This window comes from Malaclemys terrapin, chromosome 20, assembly GCF_027887155.1.
Source record: "Malaclemys terrapin pileata isolate rMalTer1 chromosome 20, rMalTer1.hap1, whole genome shotgun sequence".
NCBI lineage: Eukaryota > Metazoa > Chordata > Testudines > Emydidae > Malaclemys > Malaclemys terrapin.
The window spans coordinates 10697258-10721827 of record NC_071524.1 but is presented as its reverse complement, the minus strand read 5'-3'; the positions used below and the strand labels follow the sequence as shown (position 1 = coordinate 10721827).

The window sequence follows — 24570 nt, the reverse complement described above, 5'->3', positions numbered from 1 at the left end:
GTTTATACTGTTCTATATACTATACACCAAAATGTGAGTACAATATTTATATTCCAATTGATTTATTTTATAATTATATGGTAAAAATGAGAAAAGAAGCCATTTTCCAGCAATAGTGTGCTGGGCCACTTTTGTATTTCTACGTCTGATTTTTGTAAGCAAGTAGTTTTAAAGTGAGATGAAACTTGGGGGTAGGCAAGACAAATCAGACTCCTGAAAGGGGTACAGTAGACTGGAAAGGTTGAGAGACACTGGCTTAGAGCCCCCAACCTTGTGCCATCCCCAAGAGCAGAATCCCTGCGGGTCAAGGCATGGAGCCAGGCTGCCCTTCACCCAAGAGACCTGCCTTCACCGGACCCCATAAGTGCGTGTCCACCAGCAAAGCCCCACTGCATTCCCTAGCTGTTGGATCAGGCCCTTCCCCATTTCTGATAGCCCAGTCGCTGGGGTGTGGGACATTCCCAAGCACTTTCCCCAGTGCTCAGACCTCTTCCCTGCCCCAGGGTGGACAGACCTCTTGTCAGAGCCACTCCTCTCAGCAGGCTGCTGATGGCTCCTGCCACAAATAACCCAGCCAGGCAGAGGAGCAGCTACAGCCATTAAAGGAGCCCCACAGAGAGATACAGTTCGGTTGTGCCCCTTTTGGGGTGCTGGGCACAGGGGCCTGGCAGTTTTGTTGATGTTTAAAGGTGTCTCTCTCCTTCAGCTTGTTTTTCCCACGAGGGCAGGACTTTTCTACCCGTCTGCATGCCTGGCAAGCTGCAGGGCTGGCAGAGTCCCCCCACCACCGGCAGCTTGGAAGTGCCGCCAGGCCAGGGAGAGGGGCGTGGGTGTTACTGGATTCTTTAGAACGCGTTGTTCTGACTGGTGCCTATTTAACTCGGCTGCCCTGCAAACAGCTGGGAGACATGATCTCTCCGTTAAAGACTCAGCGTCCTGCCTCGCAAGTATGGGCTGAGTCAGCTCACGGTCCCCTCCTCAGACTCTCCCAGCCCCACTCTCCAGCAACAGCAGGACAGATGAGTCTTGTGACCACTGTTCTTTCTAAGGTTAAAAAATAAGGAAGGACACCCCCCCCACACACACACACTTATAACACAGCAACAAAACCCTGGCAGGCTCCTGGAGGAACGGCCCTGCAGGAGGAAGTGAAAATCATTTCCTTTATTTTTAACCCAACTTTAAACAGGCAGCAGATGTTTCTCTTTGTGGGTCTCCTGGAAGCCTTGTCGCGGCAAAGGGGCATTCTGGGCCACAACCAAATGAAGGGCGACCGGCTTTACACAGATTGGCTGCCTCTCGTCTTCAGTCCCCAACTGTCGGGCTGGGGGCAGGGATCGCCCGGTGCTGTTCCCAGGTCAGACTGGATAGTCAAAATAGGCCTTGGGGCCTCACACTTTAGTGATCTGGCTGGGCAAAGGCAGGCAGAACTGGTGACTAGGGATCTCTGTTTGGGGCCACCTCACCCCACAGACAAAGCCAAGGTCACCTCAGCTCTCCTGCGGGTACGTCCCCAGGCAGCTCTGAGGATGCCTCCCAGCCTGGGTAGACAGACATGTACTAGTACGATAAATACAGCAGTCCTGGGCAGCGGCTCAGGCTACATACCCAGGGTGGCTGGCTCCTCCTGCAGCACAGGCCTCTGTGGCCACACTGTGGGTAACTCAAGCAGAGCTAGCACGTGTCTGTGCACTGGGGCTGGGAAAGAGTCACTATTTACTGGAGTTCCCACCCACAGCCCCCTCGTCTGTCGCACTAGGTCATTCCTCTGTGCCCTCCAGGTTGGCTGCATGGGCAGCGTAGGACGGGCAGTGGTCTCTGTCCTCAATCTGCACTTTAATGATGGACTTCTTCTGGTTGGACATGGTGGCCGTCACCTTGATCTCCTGGCTGGTCACCTCCAGCTGGCCATCCTTGGCATCAGTGAGCCTCCTTTTCTGGAAGGAGTCGCACATGTAGGGAGGGTCGTGGCTGTACATGTAGTGGTAGAGGCGATCCATGCTGTGGAAGTGCTTCCTGCCAGTGAAGAGCTCGAGGGCAAACTCCATGTCATAGAGCAAGCGGTCGAAGGGGTTGGAGAACATGATGGCCAGGGTGAAGGCGTTGGACATGTAGCTCAGCACCCCGACGCTCCCGCGGGCTGTGTATCTTGTTTTCACAAACAGGAAGCTCCCCGAGGAGCCGGGAGGGATCTGGGGCACAAGCTCTATCATGCACCAGCCGCTGAAACACTAATTCCTGGAGGAAAACACCACGTGGTTCCTTCATTACACAACATCCTGAACAATAATTAATAACTGCATCCCAGCATCAGAGGAATCCTGACCCTAGGGGCTGGGGTGGGTCACAGACCAGCTGCTTTTCTGCAGAGGGGACACTGGACAAGAGAGCACAGCCCCACCTCGGCCAGTCCCCAGAGCAGAGGGGTCTTTCCTGCATGACCAATGCACAAGATGGTACCGGTTCCTAGCTGGTAAAATGTTATGTGGTCATGCACATTATGTTGTTAATTACAGTTTAGAGGTCATACACAGTCAGACAGACATACCATACAGCTGCATAGGAGTGTGCGTATGTGGGTATATGTGTGTGTACATGCGGGTATGTGGAGTTGGTGAACTAAATACACTGAATACCTTTACAATTAATCACACGCCTATCGCCATGTCACCTGCCCCCAGTCCATCTCCCTGGGACTTACTCGCCAACCTCCCAAGTGGCTTCCAACAGCCGTTCCCTCTCAAATCAACTGGCCAGGGAAATGTTTCCCCATGCCCTGAAAAAATGTGTTTTTCCCCCCTAAAATACCCTCAGCCCTAGTCCTGGACACACAAAATATCCTGGCTTGAAGGTCCAATACAATCTTGTGCCCCTGCAGGGATGGACACTTCCAATTTAACCCAGAGGGCAGGGGGATTTGTCGTGACCCAATGGGACATACAGCACTGACCTAATATACAGGAATGTATGGATGGGGTGTATGGGAACGGATAGACAGATATTCAGTAGCAGACACATACCCCACACCCTGGCACATCTGTATAGACACCAGTCACAGGCTGACTTGGGAAGCCGCGTGGAGGGGGCTATGGGAACCTGCTTACCTGGGGAACTCAAGGATCACGTCTCTGGTGTTGTTGGTTATCTGGATGCCCACACACCGGCCTGCATTCACCTCCTGAACCAGTCTTTCAACATTAGTCATCTTGCAGCAATGAGGGATTGTTCAGCAGCAGCTCCCACAGAGCACCACCAGCCCCTCTCTGGGCAGAGCCGACTCACTGAACTCCCAGCCCCTGCCTAGCACCAGGTCCAACGTTCAGCGTGTGCTTCCTGCTAGCTGAGGTGGAGTCCACGCTTTGCCAGTGGGGCAGGGCTGTGGACAGGCAGGATGTGGGGGGGGGGGGGAAGGAAGTGTGTGGGTGGGGGCTAATCCGCAAAAGGAAATCCGGGCTAATCAATCTCGGGGAGAGCAACACAATGGTTGAGGAGGCTCGTTGCAGTTCTCGACAATCAGTTTGTCCTGCTCCTTACAGGGATCTACATGACCTGTACCAGTGCAGGACGGGGACCCAGGGCACCTCCGCTGGCAGCTGAATGGGCACACAAAGCAAACCTGGTGCTGGAGGGGCATAGGGAACGGGACGGCCGTACCAGGATCCTGTGTGCAGAAAAGGACAAGAATGGTCCAGGAGCTGGAAAAGCTCTCATACAAAGACAGCTTGGAAAGCCGGGGATTGTTACCTTAGATGGGATGGAGGAGAGAGGACAGGAAAGAAGATCCATAAATAATGAAGGGTCAGCAGAGAGATGATTGGTAGCTTCTGGTCTCCCTGTCTCATCACAGAGGAAGGGGACTCTCAATGCCACTAAAAGATGGGAAATTCAAAACCAAGAAAAGGAAATCTTTTATCACATGACATGCAATTTGCCAGTGGAACTCACTGCCACAGGAAGTCATTGAGGCCAAGAATTTAGCAATATTCAAAACGAGATTAGAGGAAGTGTCACTCAGTGGCTAGCACATTGGACAGGAACTCAGGAGTCCTAGGCTGTGCTCCTGGCTCTGCCACTGGCCTGCTGGGTGACCTTGGGAGAGTCATTTTGCTGCTCTGTTCCTCAGTTTCCTCCACCGCGCAATGGCGAAACTATCCCTCTGTCCATCCCCATATACACCTCTCTCCCCATCTGCCCATTCCTCCCCCATACTGACCCATCTAGAGTCCATCACTGTAACGTGGCGCGGTGGCTCAGCTCTCCACGTGGGCGGTGGGGAGGGTAACTTGGCCCCTCTCTCACCGGGTGCTGTGAGGCTGTAACTCACTGTGGGACCCTGAGGTGGAGCAGGCCGTGGCCCTGTGAAGCAGCAGCAGCTGTACAGACTGTTTATCTGCATGTATCATTTTTGTATCTGAAGCTGGGAATGTTGCCCATGTCTCTCTATTTCCAATGTGCTGCATTAGGTAAGATCAAACAATGTTAGTGGCTTATTGAGGAAATGCACACAAGCATAAGGATTACCCCAGGAACTGTGTGCAATAGAAACCTCTCAGGGATAGCTCGACACAAGGGGAACTGTTTGCCCCTTGAAAGCCAAGGCAACTTGTGCGTTAAGAATCTGCCAGCCTGTTTATCACTCAGGGTGAGAATTTGCTAATTTGTATCCTACCTATCTAGTGTGTTAAGCTCAGTTTGCCGCTTTTGTTTATTTACTAAGGTAATCTGTTTTGTTCTGTTTGCTATCCCTTTAACCACTTAAAATTTATCTGTGGTAAGAAGAGGGTCTGAAACATAAGGCCATGTATCAGAGGCCTAGTATGGGGCCTGAGGCCTGGGCTAAAGTAGTCAAAACCTTGCTGATAAGAAGGAAAGTTAAATTGGGAACAAGAGGCAGGCCCTGCTCACAGAATTTGGCAAGCACAGGACTGGTATTGCAAAAAAATATATTCCTAAGAGGTGCTAGGCACAAAGCACTCACACAAGCACATTCCAGAAAGGTGGTACCAGAACACCCTGATAAACACATTCCCCAAAGATAACAGGAACACGCCGACCTATCTTAAGGATAAGGTCAGGATAACAGCATGATGAATAGAGATGCTTTGATCAAACCTACAGGTACAAGGCAATGGGTGGCACCCTGATACCTCAAGGGTGATATGTAACTTGTTTATATTGGTGTATAAAGATGTATCTCAGAGGGAGTGTCTTTGTCCAGCCAAGGGGGCAGTGGAAAGTCCTGCCACTGACTGAGCTGTGTCCATTGTCATGGGCATACATGTGCTAGTGTATCTATAGACATTGACCCGGAGAGCTAGGATCGTGCTTTGCTTACAATAAATCTGACCAAGCACGTTCGCACCTTAATGGATTTTGTGGTCATTGGGTGGTTCGCTTGAGATCTGCTGTTCCAGCTATCTGCGCAGAGATGGGACCACACACACACACACACACACACACACACACACAGCCGAACATCTGACAAAACTACCATTTGTAGTTGTTAAACATATTCTGTTTATTATTAAGCCCAGTTTATGTAATTTCTAACTGTGGGGGGCAAGAAGTCGTGCACATCTCTCTTCACACTGAGGAAGGGGGCAGATTGTTATGAGCTTGCACTGTGTAAGACAGTATTATTTTGGGTTTATCTCCCAAAAGGGCTGTGCATGTGAGTGCTGGGGGAATCCTCTCACACAGAGCTGACTTCAGTCTGTGTCTCCAGTGGGGTGTGGCCCTATCTGTGTGTGTGTGTGTGCTGCAAGAGACCAGAGAGCCTAATTCAGCAAAGCAGGGAGAGGGAACCCAGGCTGGTGGAGCAGGAGAGTCTCAGTGAAATCCGAGTACATCAGGTGGCACCCCAGAAGGGGGGTCTAACCCATCACAGTGATGCAGCGAGCAGGGTGGCAGCATGCTTCCAGGTGTGGGAGAGGCAGAGTCAGGCCTCTGCCTAACTGAAAGCCACAGGTCCCCAGGGCCGGGGGCAGGAGGGATGTTTTCAATGTCTGAGGACATTATCCCAAGTATTAGCTGTCAGGAATTTGCAGCTAAGCGAAAGACTGACCCGCTCTAGAGAGCATAAGGAAGTGTGTCCTAGAGGGAACTCCAGAAACGTGGGGGGGGGGGGGGGAGAGAAGTTTTTTGAAGAGGACAGGAAACTGTATAGGGAGGCTCCGATGGAAAGGAATAATTGGTTGTACCAGAGCACTGGAGGGAATTAATGCTGCGGCTAACCTGGGGGTACAGAGGACGTATGGCAGGCTAAGGAGGAATTTCTACTGGCCAGGAATACAGAATGATGTGAGTGATTATTGCAGTTCTTGTGTGGTATGTCAGGAGAGGGAAAAACCTGTAGGCCCCCCGAGGGCTCCCCTGCTTCATAGAATCAAAGAATATCAGAGTTGGAAGGTGAGGAGGTCATCTAGTCCAACTCCCTGCTCAAAGCAGGATCAATCCCCAACCAATCCCCAGTCTTCCCTTGCCTGTCATACAGGAGGCATTCCTGAGGATGGCAATGGACATTGTGGGTCCAATGCCGTGCCCCCACTCGGAGAGGGAACAAGTATATCTTTAGTGGTGGTGAATTTTGGCACTAGATATCCTGAGGCAGACGCTCTGTCCAGTATAGAAGCTGAGACAGTGGCAAGAGCCCTGCTCACTATATTCAGCAGAGTTGGCTTCCCTAAGGACATTTTGTCTGATCGGGGGGCAAACTTTATGTCGCAGTTGTTCAACGAGCTATGGAAGGTGTGTGGTGTGAAACAACTTAAGACTGCCCCTATCAGCCCCCAGGCCAATAGGTTGGTGGAAAGGTTCAATAGGATCCTAAAATCCATGCTGGGAATGTATGCCAAGAAAAGAGGCCACAGTTGGGACGAGTTATTGCCATTCCTGCTTACAGGGAGGTACCCCAAGAGTCCATGGGGTTTTCTCCATTTGACCTTCTATATGGAAGAAAAGTGAGGGGACCAAAACACCTCCAAGAAAGTCAGGCCAAACAAAAGGTGTGGTATGATAAAAATACTTGTAAATGCAATTTTGGCATAGGAGACTTGGTGATGGTATTCAACCCTGCGAAAAGGTTCAAAATGCAAAACTCCTAGGAGGGTCCTACGAGGTGGTAGAAGTTGCAAATGAGGACACGTATCAAGTTAAAAAGCCCCACAATGATACTGTTCTCCAACTTGTACATGTGAACTGGCTCAAAGCCTTCCATAGTAGAGAGGCTGGAGTAAACACGATCTGTTGAGTCAAGGGGGAAACTGAGGCACACCCACTCACTGATCTGATGAATGAATGACGAGATGGGTCAACTCTGGAAAATATGGAAATCTGTAATGAATTAACACCAGTCGAAAGGCGGGGAGGTGTTGTAAGTGCTGCAAGGGTAAAGCAAGGTATTTTCCAACTAGCCAGGGAAAATGCACTTGCTGTCCCATAGAACCCTCACAAAAGGGACACAATCCCTTCCCCCATTCCAGGCCTTGCAGGGCCACCGGTAAGGTGAAAGATCAAATTCGTACAGAGATACAAAATATGTTGGCCCTGGGAGTAATTAGGGAATCTGACTGCTCGTGGGCATCCCCTGTGGTCTGGTCTACAAAAGAGATGGCACTGTAAGATTTTGTGTGGGCTATAGAAAACCTAATGCTGTTACTGTAACAGACGCATACCCCATGCCAAGAATTGATGATATGCTGGATGGCTGAGCCAAGCCAACTATCTCAGTACTTTTGATTTAACTAGAGTTACTGGCAGATCCCTCTGGAGGAAAAGGGAGAACAGAAATTTCCTTTGATCACTGATATGGGGCTCTATGAACTCACAGTGTTACCTTTTGGTTTGGTAAATGCTGGTGTAACCTTCCAGAGATTGGTCAACAAAGTGTTAAATGGTTTACAGAACTATGCAAGGGCATACATAGATGACATCGCTGTATTCAGCAACACCTGGGACCACAAGGAGCACCTGGGAGTTCTGCTATCAAAATTCAAGGAGGTTGGTCTAACCATAAAACCCTCCAAGTGCAAGATAGGGACAGCCAAAGTCCCTTATCTAGGACATTGGGTCATGTGAGGGGTGCAAATATCCTCTGACCCTCTTAAGGTGGAAGCCATTGTCAAGTGGCCTTTGCCCCAAATGAAGGTCCAGTCCTTCATAGGCTTGGCAAACTATTACAGGAGTGTGGAAGTAGAGAAAAGGATAAAGGGAATTTGAATGCAGATATCTTAGTTTCTAGAAATAGAGCAAGAGTCAGGCTAAGACTAGCTCTAATAACGTGAGATTTCAGGCAAGGCCTGGGCAAGTGGAAAACAAGTGGAAAAGAACTGTAAGGCCTGGTCTACACTAGCAGGTTATGTTGAATTTAGCAGCACTAAATCGAATTAACTCTGCACCGGTCCACACAACAAAGCTGTTTAGTTCGACATAGAGGTCTCCTAAATTCGACTTCTGTACTCCTCCCCAACGAGGGGAGTAGCGCTAAATTCGACATGGCCATGTCGAATTAGGGTAGGTGTGGATGGAAATCGATGCTAATAGCTCCGGGAGCTATCCCACAGTGCACCACTCTGTTGACGCTCTGGACAGCAGTCCGAGCTCGGATGCTCTGACCAGCCACACAGGAAAAGCCCCGGGAAAATTTGAATTCCTTTTCCTGTCTAGCCAGTTTGAATCTCATTTCCTGTTTGGACATCGTGGTGAGCTCAGCAGCACTGGCAACGATGCAGAGCTCTCCAGCAGAGATGGCCGTGCAATCTCTGAATAGAAAGAGGGCCCCAGCATGGACTGATCGGGAAGTCTTGGATCTGATCGCTGTGTGGGGCGATGAGTCCGTGCTTTCCAAGCTGCGCTCCAAAAGACGGAATGCAAAGATCTATGAGAAGATCTCTAAAGCCATGGCAGAGAGAGGATACAGCCGGGATGCAACGCAGTGCCGCGTGAAAATCAAGGAGCTGAGACAAAGCTACCAGAAGACCAAAGAGGCAAACGGACGCTCCGGATCCCATCCCCAGACATCCCGTTTCTACGAGGCACTGCATTCCATCCTAGGTGCGGCCGCCACCACTACCCCACCACTGACCGTGGACTCTGAGGACGGGATATTGTCCACGCCCGCTTCCTCTGAGATGGTAATGGACGGGGAAGAAGAGGAAGGAGATGAGGAGGACGAGGCAGTCGACAGCGCTTACAACGCTGATTTCCCAGACAGCCAGGATCTCTTCATCACCCTCACAGAGATCCCCTACCAACCGTCCCCAGCTGTTAACCCGACCCAGAATCAGGGGAAGGATCAGCTGGTAAGTGGTTTAAACAAGTAAACATTTATTTATAAAAGAATATTAATATTAACTGTGGCTTTTTCATGATTAGACTGTCCTAGGCACTTAAAGTTCTAGTCTTTGGCAGTGCAACTGCTGCAAAAAAATCTAACAATGTCCGGTAAATCTTGATTGGTTTGCCCTAGGCGCTGTACTGTTTAGCCCTTGCCAGTGCAGCTACAGGAAAATTCGGTCAATATATCCGGGGATAGAGCAGAAATCCTCATGGGACATCTCCATGAAGCTCTCCTGGAGGTAATTGGAAAGCCTTTGCATGAGGTTCCTTGGGAGAGCGGCCTTGTTGTGTCCTCCGTAGTAGGAAACGTTTCCGCGCCAGGCTACCATCAAGTACTCCGGGATCATTGCCTTGCACAGCATGGCGGCATACGGCCCTGGTCTTTGGAGGCTTTCCCGAAGCATGCGTTCTTTCTCGCTGTCAGAAATACGCATCCGAGTGATGTCGCTCATGGTCACCTGCTTTGAATTAGGGGAATGTTAGTATTGGGACTGCTTCCCTGTTCCTTTACAGAACTGTAACCGCCGGTTTACAGCCATGCGCTGGAGGCGGGAGAGGGGCAGCATAGAGGGATCTTTCCCGGGGACAGCCGCGAGGGGGTGGGAAAGGGGCAGAGTTCATGCTTGCCGGATTGCTGGCAGCAGGAACTGGCCTACGCTAGGAGCATTGCTTTGAACATGAAAGTAGGGCAGTGCTATTATTAAAGTTTTAAGCTGCCACAAGTCTACGGCTTACCATGTCAGCCCGCTACCCAAATTCTGCTGTGCTGTTCCGATTCTGTGATCTGCACTGCAGGACCCCAGGGACTGAATGCGAAGGCCAAAAATTCGACCTTGTCCTGAGTGCACATGTGATAGGTGCTGTGAATGGTCCTTTTTAACAGAGAAAGACTATTTTCATTGTTCACTCAAAAATTTATCTTTCTGAGGAATTCACTCCCTTTTCCCCATCCCACAGCTGTGGCTGTCTCCCGACCTACCCTGTCATCAGACTCCCAGAGGCTGTCGCAGATTAGGCATAGACGGAAAAGGACACGGGACGACATGTTCTCTGAACTTATGGGCTGCTACCGTGCCGAGTCAACACTGCAGAGTCAGTGGAGGGAGAACTTGTCCCAAATGCACCGATCACACATGGAACGGGAGGAGAGGTGGCGGCAGGAAGACCAGCAGGCGACTCAAACACTGCTTGGACTAATGAGGGAGCAAACGGACACGCTCCGGCGCCTTGTGGATGTTCTGCAGGACCGGAGGCAGGAGGACAGAGCCCCGCTGCAGTCTCTCTGTAACCACCGTCCCCCGCCACAAAGTCCCATACCCCCCTCACCGAAAGTACCAAGAAGGAGGGGCTGCAGAGCCCGTGAAAACTGTCACTCTACCCCTGCAGACTGCTCAAGTGGCAGAAGGCTGTCATTCCCCAAAATCTGATAAGTCCTTTCCTTCCCGCATCACCCAAGCCCCCACCCCAGTTTCATTGTTCATTTGCTAATAAAAAATACGTTTCTGTTAACTGCTGTTTCCATCATGTTTTTTTAGAGGACAGTCTGTTTTAAGGGGGGGAAAGGTGGTTGGTACAGACACGGGGGCAGGTTCAGCAGCAGGTCACACACACAGTGCAGTCACTAGGCGCCCTGGTCAGTCTGGGAGGTGGTTTTCATTGGCTGTGGGGGGCGGGGGGAGGGCTATGAGACTTTGTGGCGGGGGAACCAACCTACTCAGGTGATTTGGTCAGAGGAGTGCCAGAAGGGTTTTGATAAGGTAAAGGCACCCTTGTCTGCAGAGCCTGTGCTGGCCAGCCCTGACTTTGATAAGATTTTTGAACTGTGCACCGATGCATCTGACACTGGGTTGGGTGCTGTACTGATAGACAGGGCAGGATTAATTTTTTGTGGGCCCGGCGCCAAACATATTGGTGGGCCCCCATGTGGTTGTGATGAACCCCTTCCAGATATGGTCCTAGCGTGACAACACCATTGATGCCATAGTAAATGTGGTATTGCCGGGATGGGAATGAAAACATTTATTCAAACCCAAAAGATATTTGAAGCCAAACCGAGACCTCCACTCAGCCCATAGAGAACAAACTGGGCTAACATCAATGTACTCAGAACACCACTGAATTTGGTTTATGTGGGAGTGGGGTTGTTTGTTAGTTTTGTCTTTTTTTTTTAAACACTCAGGGCCTGCTTAGGGCCCTGAACACAAGTGCTTAATTAGCACAGTTATGAGCCATATTAAGCCCGGATGCAGCAGTCAGCGTTGTCACACCTGCATCTCCCCACCACCACCTCCTCCATCCAAAGTTATGTTTCCTAAATCCATTTTTTGAAAGCTGCATTTTCTACTTTGGTACAATAATGTTTACAAAACTTTGGGGCGGGGTGTGGGGAGGAAAATTGCTGGTGCTCATCTTTTGCAGGGAGAAAGGGCCACTGAAACACACACACTTTACCACAAAGGCTACCACAATCCAGCCTCAAGTTCCTACCCCAATCTTCACACCTGGACTCTCCTCCCATCCCTCCTACTGTCCCCATCCCACACAACTAACCCCCTAACAAAGGCTCTCTTCAATCTCCCTGCTACTGCCCACTCCCTACACACTTTCACCCTAGGGCTGTCACCTCCCTCTCTTCTACTACCCCCTTCTATACACACACACACACACACACACACACACACACACACACACACCTTCAACCCAGACTCTCCCCTCCCTACCCCTGCCACACCAACCCCCGCCTTAACACCCTGCTTCTCCTACGTCCCCCACACAGAGTCACTGCCAGCTTCCCCATCGCACCCAGACTTGCCCCACAACTGCCCCTTTCCCCCAAAACTGGACTGCGCCCCCTCCTCTCCCCAGAGTGCAGGGAGGTAGTTTCTGGGCATTCCCACTGGCAGGGGGCGTGGCAGCCAGCACTGACAAATCCCGCTGTCACTGCCCCCCCCCCCCTGCTCCCAGGCACCACAGACAATCGGTGTGTGAGGGGGTGCTGAGGAGGTGTGAGGGGCATGCTGGGCCAGGGGCTCAGGGAGCTGGGGGGGTGCAGGGTAAAGGTGGGGCCACAGGTGATAAGGGTGGAATGAGGGAGGGGATCCGGCCAGGGCCAAGAGCTCTGCCGCGGTCCCAGCAGAGGCAAGAGCTAGCTCTCATCCCCCACCCCATGGCCCTGACCAAGCTCTCATCGCCTCCCGCCCCGGCCGGAGCCACAGGTCAGGGGCTGAGACTAGCCAGCAGTGGTGTGGCTTCAGCCGGAAGAGGCTGGGCAGGGTGGGAGTCAGGCTGAGCTGGCTGAGGGGTACATGCCTAGGGCGGCAGAAGAACTGGCGGCACTCCTGTCTAAACCCATAATTCATGGCATTGAGGGCTAGCTATTAAAAAAAACCAAACAGTATATTATGCAAAACTTCACTAAGATGTTTAACCAAACACAAGCAAAACTTAATACATTAATTGCAACAAATAAAAAAGGAAAGGAAAATCAGGAAAGTAAAGAAATTATTTGTACTGCTTATGGAAGTTATGTGTAATTACCACAACCAATCAAGTCTATTATCCAAAGTGAGCCCCAATACCAGGATGAAGTTGAAACTTTCCTACCCGTTTTTAATGTGCATATTTCCTGGGGAAATCACTGGTCACGTGCCCTCCCCAAACATTGGTCTCCCATTGTGTCACCAGGCCGGGTCAGGGCTGGCATGAGTGGGAGGAGAAGTGCCTCTCAGTGCCCACCATGGAGCAGGTTGGCCCACAGCCTGGGTGAGCCTTTGTGTGCTGGGAGACTCTCAGGTTATGTCTACACTGAGCCCTGATTCTGACTCAGGTTTGATCCCGAGCCCACCGTCTGTCCACACACAAATCACATCAGCAAGGACTCAGGACCTGGGTCCTAGGACCCCGTTGGGGGATGTGTCAGAGCCCAAGTCCCATCCAAACCCTGCCGTGTCACAGTTTGGATACAGGTCAAGCCACAGACCCAAGGCAGTAGGTCTGCATAGTGCAGTACGGACATATTAGCATGGCTATGAGACATGGATCCAGCAATTGTAAACTCCCACAGCCCACACACCCCTCCCCACTGGCTCCACTCATTCTTATTGTTACTTATTTTCTGATTCCTTGTAACCAGTAAAAGGCCCAGTCATTTCTCAGGAAAGCTTGACCAGCTTGTATGGGCAGCGTGCCACCCACCCAGCCAGGGGCATGAGATCTCCAGACACTCAGTCTCTACAGACTCCCTTCTCTCCACTCTCTGTCTCCCCCTTTTTCCACCCTCTCCTCCTGTCCACCTCAGTACAATCCCCAAGCACCTGCCACTCCCAGCTCTCTAATAATCACAACAGCCATGTTGCACCCATGTGAATTGCAGAGGGAACAGCTGTTCAGCCTCCTTGGGGCTCCTCAAGCGGAGTCCCCCCAGGGTCGGTCCTGGGGCCGGATTTGTTCAATATCTTCATTAATGATCTAGAGGATGGCGTGGATTGCACCCTCAGCAAGTTTGCAGCTGATACTAAACTGGGAGGAGTGGTAGATATGCTGAAGGGTAAGGATAGGATACAGAAAGACCTAGACAAATTAGAGGATTGGGCCAAAAGAAATATGATGAGGTTCAACAAGGACAAGTGCAGAGTCCTGCACTTAGGACAGAAGAATCCCATGCACTGCTACAGACTAGGTACCGAATGACTGGGCAGCAGTTCTGCAGAAAAGGACCTAGGGGTCACAGTGGACAAGAAGCTGGATATGAGTCAACAGTGTGCTCTTGTTGCCAAGATGGCTAATGGCATTTTGGGCTGTATAAGTAGGGGCATTGCCAGCAGATCGAGGAACGTGATCATTCCCCTCTATTCGACATTGGTGAGGCCTTATCTGGAGTACTGTGTCCAGTTTTGGTCCCCACACTACAAGAAGGATGTGCAAAAGTTGGAGAGTCCAGCAGAGGGCAACAAAAATGATTAGGGGTCTGGAGCACATGATTTATGAGGATAGGCTGAGGGAACTGGGATTATTTAGTCTGCAGAAGAGAAGAATGAGGGGGGGATTTGATAGCTGCATTTAATTACCTGAAAGGAGGTTCCAAAGAGGATGGAGCTAGACTGTTCTCAGTGGTAGCAGATGACAAAACAAGGAGTAATGGTCTCAAGTTGCAGTGGGGAAGGTTTACGTTGGATATTAGGAAAAAAAATTTCACTAGGAGGGTGGTGAAGCACTGGAATGGGTTACCTAGGGAGGTGGTGGAATCTCCTTCCCTAGAGGTTTTTAAGGCCTGGCTTGGCAAAGCCCTGGCTGGGATGATTTAGTTGGTGATTGATCCTGCTTTGAGCAGGGGGTTGGACTAGATGACCTCCTGAGGTCCCTTCCAACCCTGATATTCTATGATTGCATCCAGCTTCCCTCACTGCTGCACTTTGCACCAGCGGGTAAATGTGGCTACAAATCATGGGCTGCATGTAATGGAGGCTGGGAAAGGCTAAGCCTCACCAAACCTCATGCTGCCAGGGGGAGGGGGCAGAGTGGCAGATTTGGGGCCCTGGAAAAATCTTCCCCCAGCCATGGTCCCAGTGCTGGAGGAGCTCTTGCTCCCTGCTGCGGCCCCAGGGCCGCATCAGGGGCTCAGAGCTTTTCTGGTCTCGGGGTGCCTGGGGTGAGGGTTGCCAGGTGTCCAGTTTTTGACTGGAACATCCATTTGAAAAGGAAATCGGGCAGCGTTCAGGCAGCACAGCTGACCTGATGCTGAAAGTCCGGTTGGCTGCAGTAAGGAAGAGCAGCAGTTGCAGCTGGAACCACATGGAGGAGCTGTTCTCTGCTCAGCTGCTAATGCCTGAAAGCGAGCACTGGCTGGCTTGCAGACCAGGCTTCAAGAGGTAGGTGCTGTCCAGCCCCCCTTCTGTCCCGCCATGCCCTGATTGCCCCGGCCTTGGCCCCTTGACACCTGGACCGACCCCTCCCCAGCCATGCCCCTCGTTCCGGGGACTTACCCCCGCTGTGTCCCGCTGTGCCCTGATTGGGCAGGCTCCGCATCAGCTCCTCCCAGCCTGGTTCTGGAGGCAGCAGGTGAGTCCAGGGAGAACTGGAAGTCAGCGAGGTGGGGATGAGGAGTGAGTGAGGGGCAGGGCCTCAGGGGAAGAGGTGGGGCAGGGTGGACAAGGGTGTTCAGTTTTCAGCCATTAGAAAGTTGGCAACATGGAAGGGGGGAAGTAGTGAGCGAGGAGCGGGGCTATGAGGGAAGATGCAGAATGGGGTGGGGCCATGGGTGGGGCCACAGGTGATAGGGGCAGAATGAGGGAGGGGATCCGGCCAGGGCCAAGAGCTCTGCCGCGGTCCCAGCAGAGGCAAGAGCTAGCTCTCATCCCCCACCCCATGGCCCTGACCAAGCTCTCATCGCCTCCCGCCCCGGCCGGAGCCACGGGTCAGGGGCTGAGACTAGCCAGCAGTGGTGTGGCCTCAGCCGGAAGAGGCTGGGCAGGGTGGGAATCAGGCTGAGCTGGCTGAGGGGTACATGCCTGGGAAAGGCACCGGCACTTTGCACTTCCGCTGAGCCCCGGTAGGAGGTGCCCTTTAATAAATGAAAGGCGGGTAGCTCCCTTTTATGAACACCCAGCTAGCCAGTTAGCTATAAAGTCCCTCTTGGTGGCTGTTTTCTGCTTGCTTTACCTGTAAAGGGTTAACAAAGTTCCCCAGGTAAAGGGCACCTGACCAAAAGAGCCAATGGAAAGACTAGAACTTTTTAAAATGGGAAAGAAACTTTCCCTTTGTCTGTTGTTCTCTGAAGAAGGGGACGTGGAGCAGCAATGCTATAAGCAGGAATGCTGTGTAAGGCTTGAACCACGTATGAAAATTTATCAGATCGTATCTAGAATTACTTATTGAAACCCCCCAAATATGTAAGTAAATTAGGAATGTTTAGCTAGACGTGATCAGGTTTATTTTTTTATTTTGACTTTTGGGTCTTCTCTTTGCTAACCCCAGGTGCTTTTGTTTGCTTGTAACTTTTAAGCTGAGCCCTGAAGAAAGCTGTTTTGGGTGCTTAATTTTTGTAATTGTTTCTTTTAAGATCTAGCAAAAAGTCTAAGTTCCAGATGTATTTTTTTCCTTTTTATTTTTAATAAAATTTGCCTTTTTTAAGAACAGGATTGGATTTTTGGTGTCCTAAGAGGTTTGTGCATGTTGTTTGATTAGCTGGTAGCCACAGCTAATTTCCTTTGCTTTCTTTCTCAGCTCTTCCCTGGAGGGGGTTGAAAGGGCTTGAGGGTACCCCACAGGGAGGAATTTCCAAGTGCTCCTTCCTGGGTTCAAAGGGTTTTTTTTGCATTTGGGTGGTGGCAGCATTTACCAAGCCACGGTCAGAGAGAAGCTGTAACCTTGGGAGTTTAATACAAGCCTAGAGTGGCAAGTATTAAGTTTTAGAATCCTTGTGGGCCCCACCTTCTGCACTCAGAGTGACAGAGTGGGGATTCAGCTTTGACACGCTCGTAGCAGGAAAAAGAGATGGGGATGGCAGCACAGCTCCACCAGACAGGGTGCGGGAAGCCCGCTGAATCCCGTCTCTTCCTTGCCCACAGCCACAGTGACCACTGTTCGGCAGTAGGTGTCTGACTCTGAAGCATGCACAGGACTGCGTTGAATCTGCAGCAGGAGGCGATGGGAGAAGTGAGTGGGGGAGGAGCTGTGAGGGAAGTGGGGACAAGGTGGTGGGGGCTTGGAGTGGGTGTGAAAAAATATACCTATACCATAGAACTGGAAGGGACCTCAAAAGTTCACCAAGTCCAGCCCCCTACCTTCACTAGCAGGACCAAGTACTGATGATTTTGCCCTATATCCCTAAGGGGTCCCCTCAAGGATTGAACTCACAACCCTGGGTTTAGTAAGCCAATGCTCAAACCACTGAGCTATCCCTTCCCCTGTATGCCATGGTTACCCTGTACATGATTAATTCATCTTAGCTGTCAGGCACAATGAAGTAGCCAGAGCAACGCTTTGTCTTTCAATAATCTACAACCATGGTTCTCAACCTGTTTATCATTGTGGGTCGCATATGCAGACACAAAGTGTTACCTGGGCTGCAGGTTGAGAACCACATTGCCCCCCACCTAACCCACCCTCCCCCAAACCCCTCTGCCCAGCTCCCTCTGCCCAGAGACCACTCCACAGAGTGGCACCAGGAGCAGAGGGCTGGGGTGCAGTGTGGGTGGCAGGGATCCCCAAGCCTGGACCCTGCTGCACAGAGACCCCCAGACCCTGCCCCTGCAGCTGTGCGGGGCTGGGTGGGAGCCCACAGCCCTGCCCCCAACCCTGCTGTGAGGAGTCAGGTGGCAGCTGGGACCCCAAGCCCACCTTTAACACACAGCTGTGTGGGCCACAATTGAGAACCGCTGATCTACAGCTATGGGCCTAAATAAGCACTGTCGGTGCCTTTAAAAAATACAGCTGGCAGCTGCTTAAGCTGACATAAGATCACTATATGGTGATTGATTCCTTGGTGGCATCTTCTTTAGATGCATTCATGCCAGTAATGGACATTGCACTGTGAGAACCCAGTTCCCAGTACAAGTAGATCCAGTGCTTTAGAGGGGCCTGGAAAAGGAAACTTTGTTTTGATTGTTAACCTCCCACAACCTTTACATTGTGGTCCCCAACTATCAAGAGTTACATGCTGCCTCTGCCTGAGTTCCCGTCCTGCACTCTACCCACACGGTGACATCTCCTCTAGTCGTATTTCGAGTCTTGCTAAGTTCTTGGCCTCAATGGCTTCCTGTGGCAGTGCGTTCCCCTTCCCCAGGCAAATTGCACATTGTGCGATACAAGATGCGATTTCAACCAGAAATAGTTGACCACAAGCTAAATATGAGTCAACAGTGTGATGCTGTTGCAAAAGAAGTAAACATCAGGGAGAACAGAAGTTCCTGATCACCTTTCTGCAGACCCTCCGTTATATAATTTAGCGTGTGCTTAACACCCACCGGCAGCCAAGTTCCCCTCTCTCCCCAGCAGCACCTCCTGCTCGCTAGCAGCCCCACTGATGAGCTCCTTCCCTCCCTACCAGTGCCTCCCGCCCACCATGGATCAGCTGTTTCACAGTGTGCAGGTGTGCTGGGAAGGAGGGGAAGGTGCGTTGATGGGGTACGCTCAGGGGAGGAGGCGGAACTGGGCAGGAAGAGGTGGGATGGGGTGGGGTCTTGGGGGAAGGGATCGAGTTGGAGCGGGGCCTGTGGCTGAGCAGGGGTGGTGCACCTCTGGGGAAAGTTGGAAGCCGGTTCCTGTAGATGGAGATGTTTTGTTTGAACTCGCAGGTACAAGGTCTAGGGTTGGTAACTAGCCACGTCTGGCGTGGCACACGTAACTTGTTGGTACCAATGTATAAAAAGAGGAGTCATAGGAGGGGTGTCTTTGGCCAGCCAAAGGAGCAGTGTCCTGGTGCCTGACTGAACTGGTACCATGGTCAGGGGCATACGTGTGTTAGTGCACCTGTAACCGCGGAGCCAGGGCGCTGCTACCCTGCTGTTAAGTTGAGAAATCTTGTTGCTGCTCCAACGCTGTCCAGGCTGATAAGCTCTTACAGCTGCTCCGTGCTGCTGTTCGTGGAGCTCCGGTGTCAGCGGCACAAGCAGAGAGCAGCCTGCTCAGTCAGCAGACCACAATGTGAGTTGTTGAGAGACCACAGGCTCGGTTTGGTGGCAAAGGTTTATGGGTCCTAGTGCCCTCGCTCCATGGTTACAGGTATCTTAACGCATGTATGCCCACAACACTGGTACCAGTTCAGTTTCATAGACTCATAGGCTTTAAGGTCAGAGCAGACCATCATGATCCTCTCTGATCTCACCCACCCACTCCTGTACCAGACCCTTAACCTCTGGCTGAGTTACTGAAGTCCTCAGATCATGAATTAAAGACTTCAGGTTACTGAGAATCGATCATTTACACTAGATTAAACCTGCAAGTGACCCATGCCCGAGTCAATGCACCAGTAGCTGCCCCCTCGGCTGGCCAAAGATGCCTCACCTATGACTTCTCCTTTTTTACATTGATACAAACAAGTTACATATTCCACTCCAGATGTGGCTAGTTACCAACCCTACACCTTGTACCTGTGAGTTCAAACAAAACATCCCCATCCTTTGTCCTGTCATCCCATCCTTATTTTATGAGGAGTAGGTGCGTTCCTGTATCATCTTGGAAGGAGGGGTTTATGTACGTAGTTACTTGAGAACTCTGGGTGTTCCTGTCCATACTCCTTGGTCAGGGACATGCTTACCTGGTTAGCCAATACCTGGTGTGTTGCTATTCTGCTAGGGCCAGGCCTACTCTGGTTCACAGCCTCTGGTTCACACTGCTAGTTATGCCTACGGCTCCAGCAAGGACTACCCCTGTCTTTCCAAGCTCTCTTTGTACGTGGGTTTTCCTGTTTCCTGCATCATTCTTGTCCTTTTCTGCACACAGGACCCAGGTGTAACCATTGATTTTGATAATAGCATGAGCATATTCACCATCCCATTCCCTATGTCCAGCCAGGACCGGGTTTGCTTTGTGCCTGCAGCTGCTATTGATCTGCCTGCAGAGATGCCCGGGCTCCCACCCTGCACTGTACGGGGAGTGTAAGGAGCAGAAGAAGTGGATTGCCAGAACATGATTTCTATTTCTCCAATATGAGGACCCTCCCCTCCTTGGTTAGACAGGACTTCCTTTTGCAGAAACCCTGATGACTAGAGATCTTCACATCCTGACACTGTCGTTTATAGACCCTGCCCCACAGGCAAAGCATTCGCTGCACCTCAGCTAGCAAGAACCACGCACAGCTGGTGCTTATCCTGAATGCTTGGCTGGAGCCTGGGAGGGCAGTGAGTCGGCTCTGCCCAGAGAGTGGCTGGTGGTGCTCTGCAGGAGCTGCTGCTGAACAATCCCTCTTTGCTGTGAGATGAATAACATTGAAGGGCTGATCCTGGAGGTGAATGCAGGCCGGTGTGTGGGCATCGAGATAACCAACAACACCAGAGACGTGACCCTTGAGTTCCCCAGGTGAGCAGGTTCCCACAGCCCCCTCCACGCGGCACCCCAAGTCATCCTGCGGCTGGTGTCTATACACATGTGCCAGGGTATAGGGTATGTGTCTGCTACTGAATATCATCTGCAAACACTTGGAAGGTGGTAAGGTGATAGGGAACAGCCAGCATGGATTTGTAAAGAACAAATCGTGTCAAACCAATCTGATAGCTTTCTTTGATAGGATAACGAGCCTTGTGGATAAGGGAGAAGCTGTGGATGTGGTATATCTAGACTTTAGTAAGGCATTTGATATGGTCTCGCATGATATTCTTATCGATAAACTAGGCAAATACAATTTAAATGGGGCTACTATAAGGTGGGTGCATAACTGGCTGGATAACCGTACTCAGAGAGTTGTTATTAATGGTTCCCAATCCTGCTGGAAAGGCATAACAAGTGGGGTTCCACAGGGGTTTATTTTGGGACCGGCTCTGTTCAATATCTTCATTAATGACTTAGATGTTGGCATAGAAAGTACACTTATTAAGTTTGCAGATGTTACCAAACTGGGAGGGATTGCAACTGCTTTGGAGGACACGGTCATAATTCAAAATGATCTGGACAAATTGGAGAAATGGTCTGAGGTAAACAGAATGAAGTTTAACAAAGACAAATGCAAAGTGCTCCACTTAGGAAGGAACAATCAGTTTCACACATATAGAATGGGAAGAGACTGTCTAGGAAGGAGTACAGCAGAAAGGGATTTAGGGGTTATAATTGACCACAAGCTAAATATGAGTCAACAGTGTGATGCTGTTGCAAAAAAAAGCAAATGTGATTCTGGGATGTATTAACAAGTGTGTTGTGAGCAAGACGCAAGAAGTCATTCTTCCGCTCTACTCTGCGCTGGTTAGGCCTCAACTGGAGTATTGTGTCCATTTCTGTGCACCGCATTTCAAGATAGATGTGGAGAAATTGGAGAGGGTCCAGAGAAGAGCAACAAGAATGATTAAAGGTCTTGAGAACATGACCCGTGAAGGAAGGCTGAAAGAATTGGGTTTGTTTAGTTTGGAAAAGAGAAGACTGAGAGGGGACATGATAGCAGTTTTCAGGTATCTAAAAGGGTGTCATAAGGAGGAGGGAGAAAACTTGTTCACCTTAGCCTCTAAGGATAGAACAAGAAAGCAATGGGTTTAAACTGCAGCAAGGGAGGTTTAGGTTGGACATTAGGAAAAAGTTCCTAACTGTCAGGGTGGTTAAACACTGGAATAAATTGCCTAAGGAGGTTGTGGAATCTTCATGTCTGGAGATATTTAAGAGTAGGTTAGATAAATGTCTATCAGGGATGGTCTAGGCAGTATTTGGTCCTGCCATGAGGGCACGGGACTGGACTCAATGACCTCTCCAGGTCCCTTCCAGTCCTAGAATCTATGAATCTGTCTATCTATCTATCCCCATATACCTCCTCTCTCTCTCTCTCTCTCTCTCCCGTACATATTGAGTGAGTGATATATGTCCCTTTGGGTCACTGCAAATCCCACTGCCCTCTGGGCTGAATTTGCTGTTTCTAGCCCTGTAGAGGCACAAGATTGTAATGGACCTTTGAGCCAGGACATTTTATGTGATGTGTCCAGGACTATGGTTGGGGGTGTTCGGAGGGAAATCACACTTTTGTTGGGGGGAGGGAGAAGAAGGAAATGTTTCCCTGGCCAGTTGATTTGAGAGGAAACAACTGCTGGAAGCCTCTTGGGAGGTTGGAAAGTCTAAGTCCCAGGTAGATGGACGGGGGGCAGGTGACATGGTGATAGGCCTCTGATGTAATGTAAAGGTGTCCAGTGTATTTATTTCACATTGATGCCACCTCCACAAATGTGTCTGTATGTGTCTGTCATGTACACTCACACATATACACCCACACAAACATGTACACACATGTACTCACTCATACACAGCCGTATGATGTGTGTGTGTGTGTGTGTCTGAGTAATGTCCTGAACTCTTTAGTTAATAACATAATGTGCCGGACCATGTAACGTTTTCAGGGTTACCAGATTTCTACTGCATTAATAGTCCAAAGTCATTTAAATAGTAGCCCCAAAGTATCCCAATATATTTATTGAAACAAAGGTGATTTTTTATTAACCATTGGTCTGTACATCAAATAACAAAGGAAAGCAGCTGGCGTTCATCCACATTAGCAACAAAGCTGTGAGAAAACAACCAAATTCAAAATCAACCCCCCGAGGGGAATTTTGACAGGAAGGTCACTTCACCAACCGGCCCCCACCTCAACCACATTAAATTCCTCTTTACAGTCAGATCATTACACAACTAATCCAGATGAGACCCCCTACAAAAACTGTGACAGCCAGTGACCCCCACTAAAAATCCTTCCACTCAGAGTCCCCTACACACTAGAGAAACCCAGAACTTCAATATAAGCTCTGTCACCCAGACTCCACCTTCTTTCCCCCGAAGTCAACATCCTGATGCCCAGAGCTTCCTGCCACCCAGTAAAAACCCAGAGCTCCCCAAGAGACACCCTTCCACCTAGAGCCCCCCCTCGCCCAGCCCTGGCATGTGCTGCCCCTCTGGCTCCTCCCCCTGCCTTAGATCCAGCCTGGCTGCTGCTATCTCTGAGGCCGGAGGTCTCCTCCTTGCCCAGTCCCGGAACCTGCAGGAAGCTGCTGGGCTCCAGCCCCTCAGCCCAGGCTCTGCAGCGGGCACTCGCACCAGGCAGCAGTAGCAGATTTACCATGGCACCACTGGTGCCTTGGCGCCGGACTCACACTCCAGGGGGGGCCCCGGCCTGGCCCACTCTTCTCCGCCCCCCACTCTCTCCTGCGGGGAGCAGAAGTTTGGTGCTGCTGGCAATTAGGCTCCTGCTGCAGTAGGGCAGCCAAACTCCGTCTCCCCTGCCTCTTCTTACAGCTTGCTGCTTTCCCGCCCTCCCCTTCCCTGCCACCAATCAGCTGTTTGCCGATCAGCTGTTTGCTGGCAGGAGCGGGGGGCGGGAAGAGCGGAGCCGCAGCATGGGGGCAGGACCTTGGGGAAAGGGGTGGAATGAGCATACCTATTCTGTGAATGCAGAGCTGCACAGCCCGACTGAAAAAACGGTGCTGCTCAGCTCCCTGGACACCACCTTCTTGGTCCTAGTGCTGATTGACCTCCCATCTGTGTGCTGGGAGCCATCCTTCATCTTGTACAACAGTGAGTGCCTGCAGTGGGGAGGCAGGGCATGGGGACAGAGGCAGTGGGAAAGGAAGGGGGTGGGATGGGGAGGAGATGGAGTGGTGGGGAAGGGGCATGGGATGGGGAAGAGAAGGGGATAGGGCAGGGATTGGCAACCTTTGGCACACGGCCGATTTGTTTACCTGCCTCGTCTGCAGGTTCGGCTGATTCCGGCTCCCACTGGCCGCGGTCCACTGCTCCAGGCCAATGTGGGCTGCAGGAAGCGGCGCAGGCCAAGGGATCCCTGGGATAGGGGTAATGGGGGCCCAGCAGGCGGATCCCTTTGGCAGCAGCTGGGGCTCCCCTGTTAAGCAGGCCCATCAAACCCTCACCCTGACTAGCTCAACCTCCCCTGCCTCCGTACCACCCCGATGCCCCTCCCCCAGACACCCTCCCCACTGAGCCCCAACCACCTGCACCTGGACCCCCGCCCCCCCGCTGAGCTCCAACCACTTTCACTTGGTCCCCCCTGCAGACTCCCATTGCCCCTGGACCTGGAACCTCCCTGTGCATCCAGATTCCCCACTGAGCTGCCTGCCCCCAGACTGCCCCACACAGAACCCTCTTACCTCCCCCCACAGAACCCTCTTATCCCCATCTGGATACCCCCACACTAAGTCCCTCTGCACTTGGATCCTGCTGCCGGGGTGAGCCTCCCTGCTCACATCTGGTGTGCCTCACTGCCAAGTTCCTGTCCCGGGGGCGGGGGAAGCTGCAGGGTGATCTCCCACCTCCATGCAGCCAGTGGCCTGTGATTCCCACTGCCATGGTGGAGCTTCCACATTTATTTATTGTAAAAAAAATTAACTCAGAATTTTAAAATATTATGCACAGAATTTGATGCAGAATTCGCTCACGAACATGGGGCGCTGCACAGCTGTGATGGTGGGATTGTGAAGGGGGTGCTGGACGGTAGGGGATCTGTGGGTGGTGGAGCTGGACAGGGGGTATGGTGTGCAGGGTACTGTGCAGTTGTGGTGGGAGGTCAGCAGGAGGGGTCTCTAGGCAGGGAGTACTGAG

The 24570-nt window shown here is 51.2% G+C and overlaps 1 protein-coding gene across 1 annotated transcript; it reads right to left on the bottom strand.

Moving 5' to 3' along the window:
* On the bottom strand, positions 1-3332 carry LOC128826700 (DELTA-actitoxin-Aeq1c-like). Its single transcript, XM_054010146.1, has 2 exons — positions 3105-3332; positions 1-2238 (listed from the first exon to the last, which is right to left on the bottom strand). Exon 2 carries the CDS (start codon positions 2211-2213, stop codon positions 1761-1763), a length of 453 nt encoding a protein of 150 aa, XP_053866121.1. The 5' UTR covers positions 2214-2238; positions 3105-3332; the 3' UTR covers positions 1-1760.
* Positions 3333-24570: the final 21238 nt, after the last annotated feature.

Bases quoted from the DNA above. Each gene is read 5' to 3' on its own strand.
- LOC128826700 (XM_054010146.1), bottom strand. From the start codon at position 2,213: ATGATAGAGCTTGTGCCCCAGATCCCTCCCGGCTCCTCGGGGAGCTTC.